This window comes from Galeopterus variegatus, unplaced genomic scaffold, assembly GCF_000696425.1.
Source record: "Galeopterus variegatus unplaced genomic scaffold, G_variegatus-3.0.2 Scaffold4790, whole genome shotgun sequence".
NCBI classification, from domain to species: domain Eukaryota; kingdom Metazoa; phylum Chordata; class Mammalia; order Dermoptera; family Cynocephalidae; genus Galeopterus; species Galeopterus variegatus.
Window position 1 is genome coordinate 109,470 of NW_007730901.1, and position 26,233 is coordinate 135,702.

General features: G+C 37.7%; 1 protein-coding gene across 1 annotated transcript in view; it reads right to left on the minus strand.

Moving 5' to 3' along the window:
• Nucleotides 1–14,353: 14,353 nt before the first annotated feature.
• The window catches only part of FNIP2 (folliculin interacting protein 2), a gene marked incomplete at its 5' end in the record, with an annotated part of 42,486 nt that continues 30,606 nt past the window's right edge, over nt 14,354–26,233 (minus strand). Inside the window, 3 exons of the mRNA XM_008588369.1 lie at nt 14,354–14,525; nt 16,531–16,646; nt 20,293–20,493. Coding sequence (XP_008586591.1) covers nt 14,447–14,525; nt 16,531–16,646; nt 20,293–20,493 — 396 coding nt within the window. The remainder of the gene's footprint in view (nt 14,526–16,530; nt 16,647–20,292; nt 20,494–26,233) is intronic.

Consider the following 26,233-nt stretch of genomic DNA (forward strand, 5'->3'; position numbering starts at 1 on the left):
TTGTGTGTATGTGCAGGGCTATGTTCATGCCTTGGAAAGACCTAAGATGGTCCTAATCTCTGACCTTTGGCTGATCTTAAAGTTTTATGCAAGCAGCAAATGAAGGCTAAGGCAGAGTTGTAAACTGCCTGCCAGATCATTGAAGGTATGCCTCAGCACATACAAAGGCAGGAAGAATTATTGGCTCAAGGTATTTAAGGAAATCTCTGTTCAGTCATTAGCTGACCACTATACTGATCAAGCAGAAATTTCAGGGTGAACATATGACAGTCTTAAGCAATTAGTCCAGGAAAATCACTAAACAAACAGCAGCAATATCACCACCACCACCACTACCAAAAACAATAACAAGAAGCACCAACGACATCTAGGGAAGGGGAGAAAATCTGAGTTCCAGAATTGATACATTATATTATTTGAAATGTCAAGTTTTCAACAACAACAACAATATTATGAGACACCCAAAGAAACAGGAAAGAATGGCTTGTATACATGGGGGGAAAAATCGGTCAATAGAAACTATCTCCAAGGAAACTGAGACATTGGGTTTGCCAGAAAGACTGTAACTCACCTATTACAAAATATTCAATGCACTAGAGGGAACCATGTCTAAAGAATTAAAGGAAAGTATGAGAATGATGTTTTACCAAGCAGAGAATATCAATAAAAATATAGCATTATAAAAAGAATATCAATAAAAAGATAGCATTATAAAAAGAAACAAATAGAAATTCTGAAATTGAAAAGTACAGTAATAAATTAAAAATTCACTAGAGGAGTTCAATAGCAGATTTGTTCTGCTGGAAAAGGATCAGTGAACTTGAATATAGGTCAGCTGAGATTATCTAGTCTGATGAACAGAGAGAAAAAAGAATAAAAAAAACCATACAGAGCCCCTGAGACTGTGGGACACCATCAAGTGTACCAACATAGCATAACGTCATTTAAAAAGGACAGAGACAAAGGGGAAAAAAGAATAGTTGAAGAAATAATGTCCCCAAACATCTCTCATTTGATTAAAAACAGTGGTCTAAACATCCAACAAGCTCAACAAACTCCAAGTAAGATAAACTCAGAGAGATCCACACCTAGACATACCATAGTCAAACTGTTAAAAGTTAAAGTTGAAGAGAGAATCTGGAAAGTAGCAAAAGAAAAGTGTCTTATTATGTACAAGTGATCCTCAACAGTATTAATAGCTGATTCTTAGCAGGAACCCTGGAGGTCAGAAGGGAATGAGATGATATATTTAAAGTGCTGACTATTTTGGCTTTTTGGCTTTTTTGGCTTTTGGGGCTGTCAGCCTAAAATTCTATACCCGGCAAAGATGAAGGATAAATTCAGATATTCCCAGCTAAACAAAAACTTAAGAGATTTTGTCAGTAGCAGACTTACCCTGCAAGAAATTCTAAAGGGAGTCTTTCAGGCTGAAATTAAAGGACAATACACAGTAATTCAAATCCATGTGAAGAAATAGAACTGGTAAAGATAACTGCATAAGTAAGTTAAGAAGTCAGTATTAATGTATTTTTTTTATTTGTAACTTCTCTTTTCTCCTCTATGATTAAAAGACAACAGCATAAAATAATAATTATAAAACTATATTGATGAACTTCTATTTTAGAAAAATTTAATTTGTATGACAATAATGGCACAAATGAGGAAGAAGGAAATGGAGTTATACTGAAGCAAAGTTTTTGTACATAATGGAAATTAAATTGGTTTGAATCCAAACTAGATTATTTTATTTTATTTTATTTTTTGGCAGCTGGCCAGTACAGAGATCTGAACTCTTAAATTTGGTGTTATAACTCTAGACCCTAACCAGCTGAGCTAACCAGCCAGCCCTTAAAACCAGATTATTTTAAATTAAGATGTTAATAATAATCCCCAGGCCAATTACTAAGAAAGTAAGTAAAAAACATATAAGACACAACCACGGAATTAAAATAGTATATTAGAAAATATCTATTTACCACACACAAAAAAGCAGTAATGGAGATAAAAGGACAATATATACATATATAAGACATATAGAAAACAAATTGCAAAATAACAGGCATAAATCCCATCTTATCAATAATTACATTAAGTGTAAATGGACTAAACATTCTGATGAAAGGCAGAAATTGCCCCCCCCAAAAAAAAGAAAAAAGAAAAAGAACATGATTCAACTATATGTCATCTATGAGAGACACACTTTAGAAGCAAAGAGAGATATACATTGAAAGTAAAAGAACAGAAAAAGATACATCATGCAGTAGTAACCAAAGAGAGTTGGAATGGCTATTCTAACACAGACAATTTAGACTTCAAGACAAATATTGTTACTAAAGATGAAGGACATTTGAGAATGTTAAAATGGTCAGTGTATCAGGAAGACATAACAATTATAAACAAATGTGCATCTAACAACAGAGCCCCAGAACACATGAAGCAAAAACTGACAGAACGAAGGGTCATAGGATGTTGTGAATTTAAAGCAGAGGAATGGGAGGGAAGGTAGATAACCTTTAAAGTCATTCAGTTCTGATTTCTTCCTCCTTCCCTCCCTCATTCCTTCCTCTTTCAAGATTAGTTGATTGTCAACTATGTGAGAAGAGGGTGATGGCTTTGGGGGTCCAGTGATGAATGAGGTACATTTGAGCCCTCTAGGGAGCACTGGGTTTGATGGGAGAGAGACTGCTGAGCAAGAAATTTACGTATATTCTAACAGTGTCTACAAAAGTAGTCAAATATAAAGTGCTATCAAAGGAGAAAGATCGCTGTCTGATGTTTAAAGCCCCACCTTGGTTACAATTTGACAGGAAAGGAGGAGGAGCAGGAATTACAAGCAAAGGAGAAGCTTAAGCAGCAGGCAGACGGTCTGAGAGCATGGCTTCTTCAGAGTTCACAGAGGGGCCGGGGCGGGGGAGCGGCACAGTGAAGGACCGTGTGCTCGTCTGAGAGTAGGGATGGGCTGAGGAGAGCAGGTCAGAAGGGCACATCATGGTCAGAGCATTTAAAAAAAGAAAATAGATGAAAAAGAAATGGCAACAACAAACAGCCCTGCATGCTATGCTAAGGAGTTGAGACTCTGTTTTAGGCTATGGCGTGTCAGTGGAGTGTTTGCTGGAGCATGGCCTGGCTATTTCTAAACAAACAGCTCTCCCTCTGCAGGAATTCTGTGATCCTAAGGAGTGGGAAGGCAGTGTCTGACCCTCGTGTCCTGTGAGAATTGCTTGCTCTTCTGCTTCATTCAGCTCTCTGCTCGAACATTACCTCTCCTTTCCTGCCTACCCTCACAAAAATAGCATGCCCAGGATTGCCTATTCCTTATGTGCCTTTATTTTTCTTCATAGCACTTCCCAAATGTTTTATTTATCTGTTTATTGTCTGCCTCCCCTATTGGGATCCAAGCTCATGATAACAGGAACTGTCTTATGACTGCTGTCTCTCCAGTGCCCTCTTCTGTGCCTGGCATAGAGTCAATGATCATATGTTCTTACGACCAGCAACAGGATCGCAACCCCCGGTGTCACGCCCGCACCATGCTCAACCAGTGAGCGGACCGGTCTCTATATGGGATCCGAACCCTTGGTGGGAGCGCCGCTGTGCTCTCAAACACCGCACTCTACCGAGTGCGCCACCGGGCCGGCCCTAGAATTGCTTTTTATTTATTTATTTATTTTTCCTTGTTGTCTTTTTTTACTGACCGGCAATGGGATCGCAACCCTCAGTGCTGCACCCGCACCGTGCTCAGCCAGTGAGCGGGAACCGGTCTCCACATGGGATCCGAACCCTCGGCGGCAGCGCCGCCGCGCTCCCAAGCCACGCATTCTCCAGTGTGCCACCGGGCGGCCCTAGAATTGCTTTTTTATCACATGGTTTAACCTGGAGAGAATTGCCAGCCCCTCGGTTTCCACAAGCTGAGAAAGTCACTCAGTCTGTGAAGTAGAGGTAAGTCTATACACCCCTTAACACTCTCACAGACTGGTTAGCAGGGTAAGAATATACTACTTCAACTTCTATTTTTTCCCCTTCACTATCTATGGAATTGTGGGCAAGTCACATAATTTCCCTATATGGGTTTTTTTATAAGTAAAATGGGGATATTGGTTTCTGTCCCGAATATTTTGTAGAGTTAGCATAAGAATCAAGTAAAGAATGTGAAAGTATATATTCAAGAACTATTTCCTGAGGTCCATGTACAAACCACTCTCCTCTATTAGCTTTTTGCATAATCCCACAGCACAATGCACTTCGTTGTAGTCCAGTATTTCAATATTGAGTTTGAGAACAAGTTTCCATGATACAAAAGGGAATAGCTTAGCTCAGATCCATTCAGCAACTCCTGATGCCTTCATAAAAAGTCTTCTTGGGGCCAGCCCGGTGGCGCACTGCGCTAGTGCACCGCTTGGGAAGCGCGGCAGCGCTCCCGCCGAGGGTTCGGATCCCACATACAGACCGGTTCCCGCTCACTGGCTGAGCGAGGCGTGGGGGCAACACCGAGGGTTGCGATCCCGTTGCTGGTCCCGGTCTGGTACGGGGGCGACACTGAGGGTTGCGATCCGTTGCCGGACACGGAAAAAGACAAAAAAAAAAAAAGTCTTCTTGATCCATTAAAGAATCTTGCCAACTCACTAAAATATTACTTACCCTCCGTTGCCAGAGATCTGATTCATCAGCAATTAATCACATCTATTTGAAACATTCTGTGGGAACGGTAGTAGTCCCCCTTGGTAGGTCCTGACCCCAGGGACATTTTGTATTGAAAAAGGGAGCAGTTCAGCTTCTAACATTCCTATGTGGTCTGAATTTTGGGATAGGCCTAAATGAGATAATTTGTTGCAGTGTGTGTGGAGGAAGGCTCAGATTAGTTACTTTTTGTCACTGAACTAATTTCGTGTAGGATTAGAACTACCATTGATTAAATTATCCCAAATGCCTCCATCATTCACTAAATCCAATTGAAATTTTTGTGCATTTAAAATCTGTTTAAAGACTTTATTTTAAAATGATTCTAAATTTACAAAGGAAGTTGCAAGAATAGTACAAAGAACTCCTGAAATACTCTTTGCCCAGAGTCATCAATTGTTAACTTTATTTGCTTTAATGCTGTCTCTCTACATATTTATGTCTGTGTGTACATGTATTTCTTTTTTCTGAACCATTTGAGGGTAAGTTGCAGACATCATAACCCTTCACTCCTAAATATTTCAGGGTATATTTCCTAAGAATAAGGATAGTTGCTCAGATAACCATAGTACAATTATAAGATTCAGGAAAATTAACAGAGATACAATATTATTATCTAATCTGTAGTTCATAATCAAATTTTGTTAATTGACCTCTGTATTTTTCCTTGACCCAGAATTTGATCTAGGACCATGTATTACATTTAGTTATCATGTCTCTTTAGCCTCCTTCCATTTGGAAGAGTTCTTCGGTATTGGTATTTTTAACACTGACATTTTTGAAGAGTATAGACCAGTTCTGTAGAAGATCTCCCAATATGGGATTTTCTGATGCTTCCTCACGAGTGGATTCAGGTGGCATGTTTTTGGCAGGAATCCCAGATAAGTGGTGTCCTGTCATTCTCAGTGTATCACGTCAAGAGGCACCTGATGTCAGTTAACTCATCACTGCTGAGGGCAGTTGATCACTTGGTCAGGCCCCTTCCCTTCCAGACATAAACAAAATTCTGTATCATTCAAAACAATCTCTTTTTGTCAAGTAGGCTTTCTTCTGAATTTCCAGAGATTAGAAACTTGTCCTCCAAGTTCATTTCTTGGAGTGTCCTAGAGAGTTCTTGTGGATACCTCAATACATATTCACTCCTCCCCCTCCTTTATACAAATCCTCTTCAGGGAAAATAACTTAAAGCAAGCATTCTTATATACAGTATCCAAAAGCAAGTAATGGATATGACATGTGAAAAGCCTCCAACACACTGCCTCACAGTTAGCCACCAGTGAGTAGCTACCATTACTATTCTCATGCTGCAAAAAGTAAAATTTAGTCAATGGTTTTTTGGTTGTTTTTTTTTTTGTGGCTGGGTGGAAGTGAAACGAAAGAGAACCGTGGAATGAAATGCATGAAGACATTAGCAGCAGTCTCTGGGTTTGGGTGTGATGAGTAGTGTTTGTGTTTTTTCTTTTGAATGTTCTGTGTTTTGCCAGATTTTCTGTGCTGAGTGTGCTTGCTCTCTGTAGACAGAAGAAACCTTTTAGTTTGGTGTGGGTTTTTAATTTCTTATTTATTTTTTTTTTTGTGGCTGGCCGGTACAGGGATCCGAACCTGTGACCTTGGCGTTACAAGGCTGCACTCACCAACTGACCTAACCAGCCAACCCTAAAATTCGTCAATGTTAAGGAGGGATTTGGGGGAAATTTTAAAAGCATAAGCCTATATACAATAATCACATGATTTCTAATCGAAATGGATGGATGCATAAAAATGGGGATATTTTACATTCATGTATTGTTTGGCTTTTCACTTATAAATTGAAGTTTAGAGCTTAATTATGACGTTTCTTAAAAGTGAAATTTGTGATATTTAATGGTATGTATCATTCTTATATACATTTGCCCAACATGCTCTTACAAATATTTTTGGAAATCAATTGGGGAAATTTCTCATCTGTTTTTTCTACTATATTTCCCCAAGTTTCTTTTTCTTAAATCACAAAATGTCTCTCAAGTTCTATCTTCTATTCTATGTGTTATTTCTCCCGATTTTTGGTATTTTTTTTCTCTCCACGTAAGTATTAGCTACCTAAGTGCTGTGTGACTGTGACAGACACTTTTAACATCACCCATTTCTATTTTATTTCTTTGCTTGCAGATATTCTCATTGCTCCCCTTCATTCCAATACATGGACATCCATCTCCGTGATTGATACATCCTTTAATATGCATACAGATCACTTGGAGATGGCATTAAAATGTAGATTATGATTTAATGCATCTGGAATGGGGCTTGAGATTCTGCATTTCTATAAAGCTCCTAGGCAATGCAGTTAATTGTTGCTGGTCTGGGGATCTTGAGTAGGAAGGTGTTAAGAATATCCGACAACGTATTGAATTTTGAGCTAGGAACAGGAGAGACTTGATGGGGCAAAGGGGAGAGGGGGACCAAGAACAGATTTACAGGACAAAGGCAGTGATTACCCAGCACAAAAAGGGAAGTGATTGTGGTTCAATATGGCTGGAGAATAGAGTGTAAAGAGGAGGAATGAGACTGCACAAGTTGGATCAGTAGGGTCATTATGAGTGCAAACTTGGAATTCACTGAGCTGACTTTTAAAGAGAGAAGTGACAGAATTAAATGTTCATTTTTGGAAGATTTAGACAGCCAAGAAGAGGATTGTTTAGAGCTGTTTGATATGAAAGGGAGCCAAGTTCAGAAGGCAATTCAATAACTCAATTGAGAAATGAAGAGAGATTGAAATGAGGCAGAAAGAGTGGAGAAAAGGTGATGCATTTACAACAGCTCTCAGTGCTGACTGAATGTAGGGAAAGATTTAGATTTCCGTGGGAAGGAAGTGGAGGCTGACCTCTGAGATCCTGGTGAGAGCTGTGGGAGAGGGAGCCAGGCAGAGCAGAGAATGACTAGGAAGCAAAGAAGTGAAAGCCAAGTAAACCTCTCTAGAACATGCTTACCTGCCAAACAACAGAAAGAGATAAGGACAGTGGAGTGTAGGAATGTTGGGAAAATTCAGAATTAATTCTTTCTGTAGCCTGCTTTGCTTTTGAAATAGTACTTGCATCTTGCATCAGCCTGGCTGTAAATCAACTGCTTGCATTCCTTGCTTCTGTAACCAAGCTTGCTTATCTGCTTAGATCACATGAATTCTGAGAAAACAAAACTTACAGCTGCCTTAGCCATATGAGTGTTGAGAAACTGAGACCTAAAACCTGGACGAGTTTGCCTATATAAACCTTGTAACACTTGAGCTCTGGGCTCAAAGTTTGGAGTGCTAGCTCTTCTGGGTCCTCTGGTGTAATAAATACCTGACACTCCAACCCTCTGAGTGCTGACCGCTTCTTTGCTGAGTCTATCCCATAACAGGAGAAAGGCTTAATATGGTGAGATGAACAAAAAAAAAGTTAAAACACTTTGAGCAGAAAACATCAGTAGATTGAGAACCTAAAGATGAGACAAAGGGATAACTGAAGGTTTGAGGCCAAGAAAGCAGAGGGAGATGCACAACTACAGGAGTTAACACAGCAGTAGGGATGGATCTTTGTAGAAAAGAGACTTTTTTCCTTCACTTTTAATTGTGTTACCTCCTTCCTTCCCATCTCAGAGGGTTGTTTCTAACTTGTTTTCAAATTCTTCTTGCAGCACATACTCAGAGACTATGTGACTTGTACTTAACCCTTAAGGGATAACTGTAAAGTCTGTACTGTTTATTCTGTTAAAAACCTGTGCTAAAAAGTCTACTTTCTATAACTTGGTATGACGGTATTCTGATCCTACCCAACTCCCTACTGGGTTATCATATATATCACTGGACTGATCTCTTAAATACCTGTATCAGTCAGGGTTCTCCAGAGAAAGAGACCCAATGGGAGGTGTGTGTGTATGTTTAGAGGGAGAGAGGTGCTTAAGGAATTGGCTCATGTGATATGGGAACTGGCAAATCCGAAATCTGCAGGGTAGGATAGCAGGCTGGAGAACCAAGGAAGAGCTGACATTGCACCTCAAGTCTAAAAGCAGTCTGGAGGCAGAATTCCCTCTTCCTGAGGGGACCTCAGTCTTTGCTCTCTCCAACTGGTTGGATGAGGACCATCCACATTATAGAGGATAATCTGCTTTATTCAAGGTCTACTGATTTAAATATTAATCTCATCTAAAAAATACCTTCACAGCACCATCCAGACTAGTGTTTGACCAAATATCTGAGTACCATGGCCTAGCCAAGATGACACTTGAAATTAACTATCACAGTACCCACCTCACCCAGTTGAGAAGGTTTAAATGAGGTAACATACATAAAGCATCTGACTAAACAGTCCAGGCACTAGGGAACCAAAAAACAGAGTGGTTCACATGTGTGTTTAAGTCCTTTACTAATGGCATGATTCTAAAACTGCTTCAGGGAATATGGAAAACACTTGAAACTTTCATTTAATTAGAATTTTGAAATATCTAACAAATTCTCCTTATAGTCTTTAAGATAACATAATGCAGTATGACATTATGTTGGTACAAAAGTTACAATTGCATATTTTTTCTGAAACCACATATATCAGTGGATCTCATCCCTTTCACAGCAAATATTTTATAATGCCCTCTTTACTATTCTAAAATAAAATTCACAAATATAACCTATTTACATAATTTATAACAAACCAATATAATGCTCTAGATGTACTATTTAAAAAGTAATTATAGTACATGCTTTAATACATAAATATTGGGGCACTAGTAGATTAGAAAATATAATGAAGTAGGCAGATGCTTGCATCTATGTATAGCCTCCACGAATGCAACAGCTATGAATGAAGACTGGTGGAGATGTACTGTACTCGTGACTCAAACTCCATGAGCAGTTGGTAATGTAGTTTCATAAAAGCACGATTCTTGGTAAAGACCAAGTGACCAATTCTCATTAAAATTCTGAAACTTACAAACTAAAATCTTCCCTCAATTTACACAACACTTGCATTTGTGGAAAATTCAGCATATGCTAAAGTCATATAAAAAATACACTGTGCTTTTATACAAAGCAGAATTGAACTCTCAGCTTAGATAATTATAAACAGGCTTTTCACTCACATACATGAGTGTCCAGAAGAATATATTTTTTATTAGCATATTCATTGTTACAAATCATACTTGTCTTTATGCCCCTTATCCAATCTCTCCCCTTCCTCCTCCGTCACCCCTCCTCCCCCTCCTCTCTAATAACCATAGATTTGTTCTCTCCCTCTGATAGATTAATTGGTTTGTTGCTTAGATGATCTATGCAGTACTGAGACAGGTGTGGTCAAGTCCTCCCCTATTATCATAAATCAGATGCTTCTTCTATTAATCCGGAGTGTGCTTTGCGGAGAGAGAGGACCTCTTCTTTCTGGTTTCCGCTGGTGCCTCTCCTTGTGTCAATGAAGTTGAGAGTCCGACGTGCCATCTGCATTGGTGGCTGTGACTGCTACTATAGAGATTAGCTGCTTTGGGGGCAGCCATGGCAATTGTGGTGGCTATGGAGGGCTCCCTGTGTGAAAATGGTGTTTTTGGTGTGCTCTTTACCTGGTTGCATCTGGGTTCAGCTTTCCCTAGCTCCATGCCTCAGGTCCCTGGTGGGGCCCTGGTGTGGTGGCAACAGCTTGCCTAGTTGTGGCTGGGTCAGAAGAATATATATATATTTTTTCCTTTTTTTGTCTTTTTTACTGACCGGTAACGGGATTGCAACCCTTGGTGTCGCGCCCGTACCGGGGACCAGCAATGGGATCGCAACCCTCGGTGTTGCACCCGCACCGCGCTCAGCCAGTGAGCAGGAACCAGTCTCCACATGGGATCCGAACCCTCGGCGGGAGCACCGCCGTGCTCCCAAGTGGCGCACTCTCCAGTGCGCCACTGGGCCAGCCCACAAGAATATTTTAATGTCACACAAGAGGTGGGACAATCCTCATTAACTGGGGTTGTCCCACAGACTGCACGACAGTTCTCTATCATCCCCAGTCCCCACCCTCTATATGCTACTAGACCTGCTCTGGGCTTCATATAATGAACTTGTTTCAGCATGAATTATTGAAAATGAGACTACTGTATTTGATTAAATGTAACAAACAAATCATGTGCAGCACCAGAAATATGTTCAAGATAAAGTCAAAAGGTTTATTGCACCAAATGCCACAGAAACATGGATCAAAATAATACATGAATAAATTTTAAGAAAAATTTTTCACACATTGACATTGGTATCTATTCGACTGATCAAAAATATAAAATCTTACCATTTTTTCTTAATGGAGTTTCAATAATACAAATCCCAGAATTTTCTCCTTTTTAAAACACTTAAATTTAAGCATATTGCAAGCTCATTTCCAAGATATATGGTTCACCAAATTTTGATATTTAAAAATTAACATTCAGAGGGGGCTGCTTGATTTAGGCAAAAATTATATTAAAATATCCTCTCCCCCAAAGTACAGTAAAAAACAAATGGCTCACATTTACCAAGAGAAGCTAAAGACTTTTTCAATTTAATGGTGAAAGTATACATGAACAAAATACTCTCAAAAGTACATATTAGTGGAAAAATCCAGACATTTAAAGGACTTTTGGGGTCATTTTATATTCTTTATTTTTATGTACAACCAACTCTAGTGAAGAACCTAAAAAGCTACAGAGTAAATTTTTATAAAATCTCAGGACCTAATTATAAGAGCCCAAACAATAGTTTAGTATTATCTAGCAAGTGGGGATTTTACTCCCTCCAAAAATGTTAATTTTGAAAAATATGGTAAGTTTAAAAAGTTGCAATGTGTAAACGGCAGTTCCATGGGATGTGAAAAGATTATAGTTACTTTCATTAAAAAACAGCACACTTCAGAAAAATGGATTGAAGCCTGTACAAAAAGCTATTTAACACTGATAAAAATAAAATACTTTGGAATTATGCACAAGTATGGAAGCTACATTTAAAATTTTCATTGTCATGTTTCGAACATACACAACTATCTTTACATTCATATCACTTATCAATTTATTAAAAATAAAACTGCAACATGCTAGAAAGAGGTCCATCACAGTAACATCGACACACTGCTGCTCTGTCATGCCTCACTAGCTTGCTTAAAAATGCAAGATGCTACAAAAGTTACACTCAACAGGTAAGACTTAAAAGTTGAAGAAACCCTAAAGGTGGAATCCTGTCAACTGAGGTAGATTTCTTTGTTTTTTAAGTATTTACTTTTTTCTTGAGGTGGGCATGGGAGAGGGTGGGACCCCTTTCTTGCCTCTCCGGCTAAGACAGAATGAAGCCACTGGGTGGTGCGTGATGTGTCAGTGGGTGTATCTCAACACAATTCTGTGAGAATTTAAGACAAAAAAAACTTGAGTGTTAAATATTTAAAGAAGGATTATAAAAGAGCAGCAACATTCGTGGTCTGTTTTTGTAGGCAATAGATATGAGGATTAGGCTCTCACTGGAATCCTGAGCGTCGCTGAGACAACCCCCACATATGACCCACCTGTCGTCTTCCAACACATTTTTGGAGAGAGAGTTGTGGACATCAGATTGAAGCAAATTAAATTTTCTCCGGCTTTGAGGGGGCCGGGCTAAATTTTTTATGTATGGAGTTTAGAATCAGCCGTTTAAAGCTTAATTTCCTTAAGACTTTAAATACAGTTAAAAAAAAAAAAAGCTTAATTTCTCCTATGTGGGTCTAATTTTCAACATGCCACTATATACATATTAGAACTGAATTGATTTTGTATCAAGTTATTTTCTACGAAATCCTGGAAGGTGGTGAATGAGGGAAAGTGCCCAAAATGTGTAAACAAAGAAAAGAGAACTGGAGATGAGGGGAATGCTTTAAACTAGTGCAGATGAAAATGCTGTAACATCAGCTATGACAATTTATTCAAACGTAATGAAAAACGAATGCTGAGTGAGCTGAGCCACGGGTGAGGTTCGTTCTTTCTGTAACATAATAGCAAACAATGATGTCATGGAACTAGATAATTTAAAACACCAAACTCGAATGTTAGGCAAAAGGAAATAGAAAAGTATTAAAAAGAATGAAAAACTTCAATTTTATGAAGGACATCAAATGAAAACTAAAGATCTTAAGGGCCTTCATGTACCCATCTGTGATTTATGTCATTAAAAAAAAGAAAGGGAAAGATAGCAGCTCTGACCTATTCCTAAGAAATAATACACTGATTTTTCTCCATTGGTACTGCTGGTACACTCTTTCAAACAAATAACCTGCATTTGTAAAAGAATAAAGAGATGAACTTACGTAACTTGGTATTTAGGATCAGGATTTTATCAACTAGAAAATTTGAAGTCATTCTAAAACCTAAAGGGGAGGTTACTTCATATTCTTAGGTACAAAGGATACATGGAAAAGACTAGAATTCATGTAACAGTGAAAGGAAATCAGAGCCTGGTTATAATTAATTAAACTCAAGATCTGCAAAGCGCTAATGTTTTGCTTTTCTATATTAGCTCCTGTATTTTAATGATCAATTGCTTTAAAAATTATTTTACTTCACCCTGGATGTTAGTACATAGTCTGTTTCATTGTCAGTAAACTAAGTTTCTTTTATAAACAGAAAATTAAAGTTTCTTTTTGTTTTGTTTTTTAAGTGAACTGGGCTAATAATTCTTCATTTTGCTAGGTTTTATTTGATGGGTAAATTAATTTCTGAAAGATGTTTTGAAAAGAACATAGAAATTAGAAGGAACAGAGATGATAATGTAAAAGATTAGATCTCTTACGGATTGTTGCTAAATGTTCAAACAAATTACTTTCATTAGTCATCCTGAACTGTTGCAGGTTTCATTTCCCACCAGGACAGCTGTGCCTTTTAAAGTACAGTCATTTGTAATAACTATGATAGGAAGAAAGTAGCTTCGGCTGGAAGAATTTACCAACAGAAACACACTCGAGCTTATAGAAAAACTTTGGTAAATGGCCTCTCTTTAAGAGGCTGCTGAAAGCTCTAAAGTATTAACAAGGATAAAATATATGATATCAGGCTGTACACACTTTGCTGCTACAAACTACATCTTGATGGGGTTAAGATGCTACATAGATTCTTGGGTTTATTGCACCAACGATCCATCTCTGACCTAGTTGTGGCTGCAGCTGAAACAAAGTAAACTCCAAGAAGAAATGAAAACAGTGGGTCCCTAAAGCACTCTCTCTTCCCAACAGGCAAATCTCTTTCCTAATTTCTTTTGTCCAACAGTAACTGTTACAGCCACCAGAGCTGAAGATGGCACAATGTGGCTTTGTTTGTAAAAAGCAAACTCCGATCTGGAATCCAAAGTCGTTGTTCTGACTGTCTTCTTAGAATAGCAGAATATGCTTTCTCCAGTTTGGAGAGCTCACGCTTAAACTCTGAAACATTTTTCTACTGGAATGTTATGTACATTGTTTACCTCTCTGCTCCAGAGTCACTCGTCATTATTCTGCCCAAACAGCACAAGGCAATCGGTACCAGCAGCTTAGTGTTTAGTGTAGTGCTTATGTTTCCTTCTACCAGAAAGCTCACTCTCCATTGATTCATGGGTAACACAAGGTCTAGAGCGTTCATGAAAAACAGAAATGCCATTATGTCAAATAAACCTAAGTCTTCCAATGAAGCATCTGCTTAAAAACAAAAACACGAAACGGTGGAATGACTGCTGCTCTTATACTGATCTTACAAAGCTTATTCCTTTCTCCTTCAGTTGAGAATTTGATTTTTTTTCTTCCAAGGAAGAACTGTCCTGAGCTTTAGCTTATAAGAGTATCTGAGCCACGTGAGGAGAATGGGTACTGGCAACAGCAGTCAACAGAGGAAGGTCGTTAGATTCAATCCTGAATATTGAAAGAAAGAAAAAGAATATTACTTTAGAATAGCATGATTTTATAGGGAAGTATTATTTCTAGGTACGAAGCTTGTTAGATCATCGTTTAAAACTAATGAAAAAGTAAAATAGATGGAAAGATAATAAACTTAGGCTTTCAGTAAAATTTCCCAGTAGACACTGCCCATGGAGGCAAAGGGAGACAGGTGCAGAAGGTGTGCTGAGCATATGTGTGGACATAGAATGTTCTTCCCACAATAGGGGCCACCCAACTTTCAGTCTACAACTTTTCTGTATTCTCTGTACAACTTCATTACATCATACTTTAAGGTTTTCTCCATTATCGCCTCATTCCTCCAGTCGACAATGCCGAATGCACACCGATTTTGTACCCAGATTCAAATCAGTCTTAGGAAAATGATGATGGTAGTAATTTCTTCAAAAACTTTGAGGATTTGTTCAACAGGTAATATGACTTACATCCTTGCTAAGCATTTGAACCACAATATTCTGAGAGCAAAGTGACACTAAAAAATACTGTATTAAGAGACATCACAGTTTCAAATGGACACAGCCTTGGCTGCCTCTCAAAGCAGAGGTGGATATAGAATGGTCAACAGCTAAATGCTGCCAGGTGTTGTAAAAAAGTTTGGGGGGACTGTTTCAGTCTGTGGAATATGCCCTAATTCTTTCCCTTGAATTCCAAAAAATAAGAATAAAAAATGGTTGCTGTTATTACTTCATGAAATTTTCTATTGCTTCTTCAGTAGTATTACAGACCTAATTTCAGGGCATATAAGAAGTTCTCTAGTACTTTTAGTGCACCTGGGCCTGACTATGGGAGGAAGGGGATGAAGAGAGGATGAACGTGACTCCACTAATACCATACTATGAGGACCTAGAGATGAGTACTACAGGGAAATAAATTCTTACGCTCCTTATAACAGGGTTGACAGTGGACACCTGTCAGAGCCAGGGACTAGGTAAAAGTCCTAGAAATATAAGTTACATATCTGGCAATGAGAAACCTAATGAGAAAGTTTGAAGCTACTAAACAGATGTAAACAAAAAACTAAGAAAAAAAGTGACAAAAATATATTGCAAGTTAACTGCTAAAGCAAACACATCAAAAGGGGAAAATATTTTTTAAATGAAGTAAGTAAAACAAATTTATGACAGGAAATGCTAAGGGCCAAACAATACTGTCAGTCACATCCTAGGTGTGAAAGATAAAAAGTCTGATGAGAATGCCGAGGCCTGAGTCTTAAAATAATACTTTGATTAGCAGGCTTAATACAGAATTTAAAGGTCAACATTATAAACAGAATATTTTCCTGCCTCCAGTCATGGGAATCATCATCATGGATAAGGGGAACAATTCCCCACATATATAATGTCTTTTTGTTAGTCCTCTCCTGAAAAATTAAGTAGAGAGGAAAACAAAAGTGAGAATTCCTTTCCCCGGAGAAATTATGGCAAATATCCTCTGGAAGATGATATACATTGTCAGTAACATAAGCAAGTCTCCTATCTGGAGGAAAATATAGTCACCCCATGGACATGCAGGCCAGGCTCCTTGAAGTCCAAGAGAAGGGCCTTTCCTGTGCCAGGTTTCGCTGCTCCTCCAGGAAATGAAATGTAAACACAAGCTGCTGCTGTTGCTGCATGTCTAACTGCCTGTGACTTTGGCATCTTATGGAATTACCAGAAATGGGCAGACAGAATGGCATAAATTTTTCCCTTTATGCATAAAATCAATCCAGGGGTAAGACTGACACAAAGTGCCACTAGCCTAAAGTTCTGCAATTGTTTCCAGGTGTGAAACTCAGTATCACGTACAAGGAACATGGTGTTCATTGGGGAGCTGTAGGGACCCACATCTCATGGACCCCAAACACTCCCGATGGATTACCAGGGCCTGCAGGTTTAGGGTGGCCCAAGCTAAACAGGTCAGTAGGTACAATGCTAGGGACAGCTCATCACAGGAAGAAGTGGTGGCACTTCACAGAACTCACCCCAGTACAACACCTAATTCTTTCACGTGGACTCGTGTGTGTCCCCGAAGATATTCAGACAGCATTTTACTTTTAAGGTACATCTCCTGTAGTCTATCTTCAAGATGCATGATGCACTGTGAAGCCAATAACATTCATAATGAGAGCTAGAAATCAAATCTCTGCCAATATTTTAAAAGTTAGAATTCTCTGACTTTCTAAATACGTGGCTATATAGTCTCATCCATTTTAAACACACTTAAATTACAAACCATCTCAATCCTTGTCTCTCGTAGATATAAGGTTTTGTAAAACAATAAGGTTTACTTTTTCTAACAACTGTTAAGATTTTTCATATATACATCATTCTAGTCTTAAAAAGGCAGTTCTTACATAGTTGAAATCATTCTGTAAATACAATTATTTCCTGCTTTTAAAAAATTTTATAATCCTTTCCCATGTTATTAAGAATTCTTTGTCGATGTAATTTTTATGGTTAAATAGTTCTTGAGAATGTGAATTTACTATTATTTACTTAACCACATAGCAATTTGCATTTTTTTGTTGTTATAAATAATTTTGTCATGAACATCTTTTTTATTGTATTTTTCCTTCATCTCAGATTATTTTAGCCCAGTACATTCCCTGAATGGAACAAAGTCATTTTAAACTTTTTTTTTTTTTTTGCTTTTGAGATTGTATTTTAACTAGGTCTTTAATAAAATAAAGAAAAGGCAATTATTTTCAAGACATCTTTACCCTTGGAATTGTGTCCAGCTTCATTTTTTAGAGAATAGCAACCATCTGTGTCTTTCACCAAAGGCAAATGCTTTTGCATTTGGCAGGCAGAGCTATCCAAGCATCTTCAGTAAGACACCTGATGGCTTTGGCAAGGGTAATTCCATCATACATAATTTTCTTCTAGACCATTAGGCCTGTTATTTTCAAGGTAAAAAAGATTAACAGATGCATTTGAAAATGTTGATTTTGACCATCTGGGCCGATCAGTGACATGGAAAAAGTATCTATTAGAGATGCAATCTTTTCAGTTTCTCATTGGTTTAAAATCTTAAATGCATTGTGTCGGGTGGATGAAACAACTAACTGACTAAGACTAATAATGAAAGCGAGGAGGATTTTACCAATTCTCATGGAAATGTTTCCCTGAGTCAACAGAGTAAAGTGGTGAAAAGATCTCCTATTAAGTTGCAGTTCTTTACAGAGTGAAATACAAAGTTTTTAATAAGAGTGTTCTAAAATATTAAAAAGAACATTCATATTACATTGATTCCCTTATTTTAAAAGATATTTTATTTTAAAAAATAGTTAATTTGCAGTGTTTTCACAGTCTGCATGAAAACTTATGATGCAATGTGGAAATAAAGAGAACTCTGGTCTATATGGAATGTATACTAAATGTGAAATCAAAGCATTTAGAAATTTTAAAAAATTCTTGTTTATTAAACAGAACTGTGTTGGTGTTTTTTTCCTTCTCTTGCTAGGATTTTATTCCTGAGATGGATTTCTTCAATTTTTAACTCTGAAATTTTAAATAGCTACTTTCTCCTTTCGTACTGAAGACTCTAATAGTCATTTAATCACGTGTTTCATTCAATTGATTTTTAAGGAGGATTTTAAACAGCAGATAAGATTCTTCTTTGATCTTGCTTTTGTCAGGTTAAATAAGTCATTCATACTATTAAGTGGTTAAACATACTTCCATTCAAATGAAGTAAAGAGAATTAGCTATAGCAACTTATTGCTTTGATAACTAAGATGTCAAATGTAACAAAAGCTACGTATTACAGAATGAAATATAAAAGTTTGGTACATACTTAGAGCAGTAAAAAAAACTATGAAGTCTAATATATTTTCCTTCCCTTACAGAAAAGGAGATGTCAGCCTCAAAATCGGTATAATCCAATCTGCTTATAGAAAGAAAAACTGCCTACAAATGTAGAACAAAAAATAAGGTCATAATAACCCATAGGTACTTCTCATATTACCCCTGGGGCAGATGTCCTGCAAAAGTATCGTTCAGTTTAAAGCCCAAATAAAGGTGTTAGCAAAAAGGTGTTGTCACTGTTTATAACCATTAATATTGTTCCATGAAACTGTTATTAACTGCCATACTAACAGCAGCCGTTTACTGAATGTGTATAACATCTAACACTATTCCAAGTGCTTTACATTAGTTCTCTAATTTTCATAACCATATGAGATGGGTTCCTTTATTTCTCCAGCTTTGCACATAAGGAAATTGAGGCTTTGAGAGGTCACACAGTCAGTAAGCAGGAGAATTTGGATCTGACTCCACGCTACTGAACTCCAAAGCTCCTGCATTGGCCATGGATGTATACTGGCTTTTAAAGTATCTTATATTGGCATGGTGCTTTGACAGTTTAAAAAGCAGTACATTTACTAATTTTGAGAGGATTCTCACAACACACTTGTTGAATAGTTACTATCTTCATTTTATAAATGAGAAAGCTAGGTTCAGACACACACTTAGGATTGTCCACTGTCACACAATTAACCAATGGCCAAACCTTGACTTTAACTCAATTACGTTCAGTGGTCTTCCTGCCATACCACATTGCTACTTCTTTGACAACAACCAGACAATATTTCAGAGCACCTCTTTCAAAGCCACCAAAGTCTCAACTATTTCTGAGGAATGTGGTGCAATTATAGATTTGGTCATAAGAACCCAGGAAAGCAACCACTTCATGAGCAATTAGTGCAGTTTGTTGTTAAATAGGTCTGTATCACTTTCAGAGGCCAGGAAGGAGATAACAGATGTTCTGGTTTGGGGCTATGCTGCAGAGAGCAACACTGTGCAGAAGGGAGGAAAGAGTAGAGAAAGCAGACTCTTTCAGCTAAGCATGTATCCCTAAGGTCAGCTCATCTAAGTTTTCCTAGCAATCTGCCCTTAAACTTCTCTTCTACCTTTGAAACCTTTCTCCCTCTAAGTGTATTTTCTCTTTCACTCAATCTCTCTGAGCATGTGTGTGTGTGCGCGTGCACACACACACACACACACACATACACACACACAGAAAAGAATTTGTTGTGTATATTATTTCCAGTGGCTAGGGGAGAGCTGCTGATAATTTTCTAGGAGTTTATAGTCTCTGTTTGTTGCCTGTATTTAAAATAATGTTATGAAAGTGTTTTTAAAATTCCATTTGATGGGGCTGGCCAGTTAGCTCAGTTGGTTAGATGTGGTGCTAATAACACCAAGGTCTAGAGTTTGATCTCTGTGCTGGCCAGCTGCAAAAAAAAAAAAAAAAAAAAAAAAGCCCATTTGAAAAGGAAAAATTGGTACCATCTTACATATGTACAACATATACAACACTTTAAAATTTGAAGTGTTTACACAACAATATTCTGTTTTATCCTTAACACCTTTGTGAAGACAGTCACTGAAAAAAAGGAACTACAATCCCTTCAAAAACTGGCCTGCTCAATATCTAATAAAAGGAGAACTAATGAGTTCTCCAATGGAGAATTTAAAATTTCCTTTTATGCTCGATCCCTCCCCATACCTTATTTACTTTACCATATACCTTGTTCAAAAAGATTTCAGTGCCACTCTATGTTGTTTCATGGAAGGGCTACTGTTACCAAAATCTATGCTGTTTGCTGGTTTTATGTTGCATGTTCTATTTTTACTTATGTTAACCTACAATTATATTAAAAATAACACATTTGAATTTGTGATTTCATAATCAAAATGTTGTTAAAAGCATTTTTAAACTATATATGAGAATAAATACTTACAAAATCAGCAGGGAGGTGAAGCTTGTAAAGCTGTAAAATGGACTGAAGTAAACTGGACACCTGACTAGACACCAAAACATCCTGGCCTAGTTTCATGTTATCCATCACTTTCCTCTGACTGGTGGCTACCTGGACACTCCACTTATCCGTGTCTGCAATAATACAGACAGCTTCAGCTATTGGCTCATCAAGCACTGGATGCTGAAAGAGAAACACAGTAGGTCAACTTTCCACAACACCTCCAAGTGACAATCAAAATGTCCAGAGTTTTTGTTCAGCATTAGACTAATGGTTAAAGTGATGACGGAAGTTTCTGAAATTTAGAGCTTTATAAGGACTTAAATAGAGGTGTCACTAAATCATCATTTAAAATTAATTTGATAAAAATTACATTTAATCATTTTTTTCTTACACCCAGGAGGTACACTATCAATGTTAAATGTTCAGAGATAGGCAAAAATATACACACTGTTCATAAATTCCAGGATATTAAAATCCATTTCTTTCTGAAAGATTGCACTCTCATTTTAAAAGAGGGAAAATCAGAGCAAGGTATAGGATTCCACTGTCATTTCGCCAATAACAAGGCTAGGGAGGTTAACTTAGTATTCCTTAAAGTTATAGCTTTAATCATTAAGCATAATTCATATAGTTAACTATGTGTGCTACATACATAATCCATAACAAGCAACTAAAATTAGACTGAGAGATGAATTTATTTATCCAAATTAGTCCAAAAGGTCAAAGTATGGCTACTGGCAAATGTATTTGAAATGTAAAATTCTCAAAAACTGAGCAGTTATGAATAAAGCAGGTTAACAACTAGTAAATTGTACCATAGGGTAAATAGGGTAAACACTGAAGCAGTTAAGGAGAAGGGCTTTAAAAACTCTAATTTCTCAAATCTGATCAAAGCTTTACCACCAGCACCTCTGGCACACATACGTAGTATCCTGCAAGTATACAAATCAACATCACAACAGGATTGCCATTCTAGGCCCCAAATCAAGAGAGAGAGAAATGGGGGTGAGGTTACAGAGAGACAGAGACTGACAGACATATGTACCTCACAGCCAATGCGCATGATCACATTTTTCTAACGCTCATTTACCAAAGGAAAAGTAGTATTGGCCTTCCTCTGTCATTCAATCCCTTCCACTATGCTATGGTGGCCATTTGTTGCTTTTGGCTGTTTTGCATAACTTCCTCCCAATAAATTCATCCTAATTTCCCTTTGGAGAATGATCTTTCTTGTATTAAGCCTGGTGGGACTGTAATCAGCACCCCATTTTCCCTTTATGAAGGTGTGGTCACATGATCCAAGCTATGCCAATTAGATGCTACTTTTCTGGGATCTCCCTGTGAATATGGGCACAGCAGTCTGAAAATGGTTGGTACACCATATTCCTGCGCCAACAGCAATTAGCACAAATACCTTCTGGTAGTTCCTGGTTCCTGGACTGCCAGAGTTGCCTTGTATCCTATCTATTCCAAGCCTCGTTCTTTGGTCTTCCCATCAATTCTGTGAATTCCTAACATCCCTCCAGTAAAGTCCCTTCTGCCTAAGTTAACAAGAGTTGGTTTCTGCTAATTGCAACAAAGAATCAAAACAGATACACAACCCTGCCATCTGACAATTTGTTACCTGCAATTTTTAAGACTTAACACAAGTAGGGGGGAAGGCTGAAAATAGAAGTCAAAGATGTATGCTGTCATACTGTAATTTTAACAAGTGATTTTACTTTCTAGTCCTGAACTTTGTTATTAAAAATGGAGCCTATGCAGCTTTGTATTCCTCCTCCAAGATGGAAAAGAAGTGGCTGGTGGGTGGGCTGAATTAAATTCTTGTTGGGACAATTTTTTCCTATACTTATCCTAGGGGGAAACATTCAGGACTTATATTTTCTCCATTTAGAGTAATAGCAATCAGGCAAGGCCTAATGCCCCAACATTTTCTTAGGCATATGTTAATCTTAAATATGAGAAATAAAGAATTTCATAAAGCATACCTTGGAATTAATGAAGCCCAGTTTCCCAAGAAGGCTCTTATTTTGTATAATTAACTGAAGAGCAAAGGTTTTCTCACATATGTAATGACCCCACACTCCTATTCTCACCCAAAGGTTTTCATGACCCCCTCACCACTACCCTTCTTACACACACATATACACACTCTCCAAAATAGACAGCTAAAGACATAGGGCCTCAGTGACTTCCCTTTACAAGTGCCTGCAAGTTCTCACTTAGTGTGTTGTAAATTCCCAGCAAGATGATAATGACTTGCCATCGATATGCCTGGTCCTTATAAACGAAGAAAATGGAAATTTGAAAATTTAGAAGATTTGTATTTTGAGCTCAAGCCCTTTCACTGCTTTGCGTTTGTCAGAAATTCACAATGTGCTAGTAACGCCACAGAATAGATCTATAATATGAAACTTTCTTTCATTACTGACAATATGCCAATATATATATATACAATGATTTAAATGCATGCCAATCATCTTTCACAGTAAAGTCTAGCTGTCTTTTTTTTTTTTTTGAATTAATTTGCAGTAGATAATTTAGGCCCTAGGTTTCAACTGAACTCAGTCTTCTAAATGATCTCCCCATTGCAGTGGTAGGGAAGGGAAGAGTGTGTCAATCCAACTGTCCAATAGTCTATAGACTACAAATTATATGGCACCACCACCAACACAAACAGCTTTGTTTTAAGCAACGATTTGCTGGAATAAGGGCAATGAAGCTAACTAGGTTGATGCATGGAAGATTCTCCAAGCATGAGTTTCATCATAAGGTTGTAGATCTAGGGCTGGCCGGTTAGCTCAGTTGGTTAGGGCGTGGTGTTGATAACACCAAGGTCCAGGGTTCAATCTCTGTACCAACCAGCTGCCAAAAATAAATTTAAAAATAAAAACAAACAAAAAAAGGCTATAAATCTAGATACAATAATAAAAAGGGGCAGAGAAGTTGTCTTAATTATTATAAAAGTAAACAGGTAAGAGAAATATTTTTAAAAATCTAATATGAAAAATGAGCACAAGTCATTTTTAAATCACTGGAGCAAAGAGGCATAGACTTGAGGTAAGACTAAAGACTAATGGGGTCCAAGGGTTGAGTCAACTGATAGGAATTTGCGAGCCCATTCCTTGAAGGGGGTGGGGGTGGTGTCGAATATTTTCCCTGTAACCTTAGTTCCTAGCACAGGAACTAGTATTTGAAAAAGGTGATTTACTGAATAAAAATGAAACAGGTTAGTTAAAAAGCAGACAGCAGAGCCGAGGAGCATCTTGCATTCCCTAACAGCATGGGATCACTGACTTTTATGTATACTGGCTCCAGGAACAGAAAAGAACAAGCTGAATGTTTCAGAAGCATACCTTAAAAAAATACTCGAAGAATCACACATTCTTAGTCTACTAAATACTTAACACACAATTCCCTGAATATATTCACAGGGCAATCCAATTACCTCCATCTAACTACCTCGTTTAGTAGCTACTGATATATTTACTGAAGAATAAACACCTTTTAAAGGAAGAAGAAAATAGAGGGAAATTTAAACAGTCAAGAAAAAGAAATGGATGCTGGAAAGAGATAAAAAACAATCAGCAACAACTTTAGTTGCAATTTAAGGGGTACTAGGACCACTGGCTGCCCAGGCCTGAACTTCTACAGGGTCAGAGAGATGAATCTTGTTTTGGTGATTCTGGAGATTTCTGATATATTTTCCAAGGAAATTCACCCCTATTAGAGAGAGGGCAGTTTAAAACATATTATGGGGTGGGCTGGTTATCTCAGTTGGTTAGAGCAGTGGTGTTATAACACTAAGGTAAAGTTTAGATCCCAGCCACCAAAACAAAGACAAACAAACAAACAAAAATTATGTTTTGACTTATCAGTCAATTTCTAAGCTTCAAAATTTAAAGAACTCCAAGATCCAGAAAACCGTGTTTGAATTTGTCACAGAAATACACACATCCTATGCCCTTGTACTCAATTTAAATTCTTTTTAGGGAAAGTTCTATTTTTAAAGCAAATATATAAACAAAAAACAAAGGAAACACTGAATTATAGTTTGTTTCTTTTTAATACTAACTTTTGCTTATTAGCCACACCTTAATGGTGAAATCTGTCAAGCAGATTTTTTAAGTTCACGATTTTATCAAGTTCACAAGCCTATTAGGGTACACACACACACACACACACACACACACACACACACACACCATGTATAGCAACATACATGGAGCATTACTTTCAAGAAATAAGTACTCTAAGAAATGCTATAAAACATAAAACTGAATGATTCAAACACCTATTAAAAGCCTGACCTATCCATCCACTTTTTTAGGGCTTGGAGTTTGGGCATGGGGACTGGTGCAAAGAAAGAGGAAGGGGAGGCGTGGCTGCACACTGACATTGACGCGAGTCTCACTTTGGCTTCCTGTATACATTAAGGAAAAGGGAGAAACATTGTAGATAACCATTAGCTTAGTAAGTAAGATTATTTGGTAAAATTCCTCCTCTTAATGTTAAAATCTTTTTTTTCCCCCCAAAGGGCTTTGTTGTTTTGACTAAATATCACCAGAAAAACAAACCAAAAAAAACCCACAGCATACCCTTTTAAAAGTTTTCCTCTAAATTTTTGTATCAGATTAATCAGGTCCTCTGATGTTTGAGTTTTGAATGAAAATCTGAGGGAAATACTATTATTAAAACAGTAATTTCCACTTAAAATGCCTGTATGTTTGAGAAACTTTGTGAACCTTATGGACCCTTCTTATATATGTTAATTTTCCTTTTCTCTTTCAAGCTAAAGGGAATCATTTTTGAAATAAGTTTCCTGCCCACAGAATTTGTCGAATTCTCAGAAAATCAGAATGAGTCTGTAATATATTTCTATTTTTTCCATAATATGAGGCCCCAAAAGTGCTGCTTTATCACTGCCCCCCTGCATGCCCACACCTCCCTGAGTATCCAGTCACAACCAAGGTGATGATGTAGAGCTACCAGCCTGGTGCCTCTTGGCACCCCCTCTCCGAACCACTGTCGTCACAGTTTCCATGCCTACCATGGAAACTTCCCCAGGCAATTCAGAAGCTCCTGACAGGGACAGGAGGATAAAAACACCAGAGATCAGCAAAGAGCTGCAGATGACTGTTAGGGTGGATGACCAATCTCCATCAGGGAAAGAAGGAACGGCCATATGTTTGTTACCATTTTTCCCTTGCTCTGCTCCATGAGAAGTTAGAAACAATCATTTATTCAGTTCTACCTTGTCAGTACCTTATTTACCAAACTATTTTCCTGGGAATATTTCTCAAGACAGATTAGCAAATGAAATGCTTTGTTTTATAGATCTTCAGAACTTTCTCAAAATTTCTTGGCTATTATAGCTTGTTGAAATCAGTAGAATAAACCTGGTTAACTTGTAGCCTCTGAGGGCTTGTGGGTCTGTTTCCTGGGAGTGGTAAATGCCTAGGACATTCGAATTTCAAGATTCTAGGCCAGATTTCTCAATATACAAAATATGCTGCCTCAACTCACACACGTGATTTCTGCTTAACTTAAACTTCAGGAAAAAGAAGTGTGTACAAGATTTAGATAATCAGAAGAGCTGTGGTTCTGGTAATTCAACAAAGGCAACAGTAAGATGGCAGCAAGGGTTCTGAAGTCAGGCAGGACTGTGTTTGGCTACTACCTCAGTCACTTACTAGCTATGGGACCTTTAGCAGCTCATTAATCTGGGCCTCAGTTTCTACATGTGTAAAAAGGGATAAAAATTCAAGAGTTCTGTGAGGTTTTTTTTTGTTTTTTGGCAGCTGGTGGTATGAGGATCCGAATCCTTGACCTTGGTGTTAAAACTCCACACTCTAAACAACTGACCTAACTGGCCAGCCTGCTGTGCAGTTTAAATGAGGTTTAATTCACAAGTTTTCTG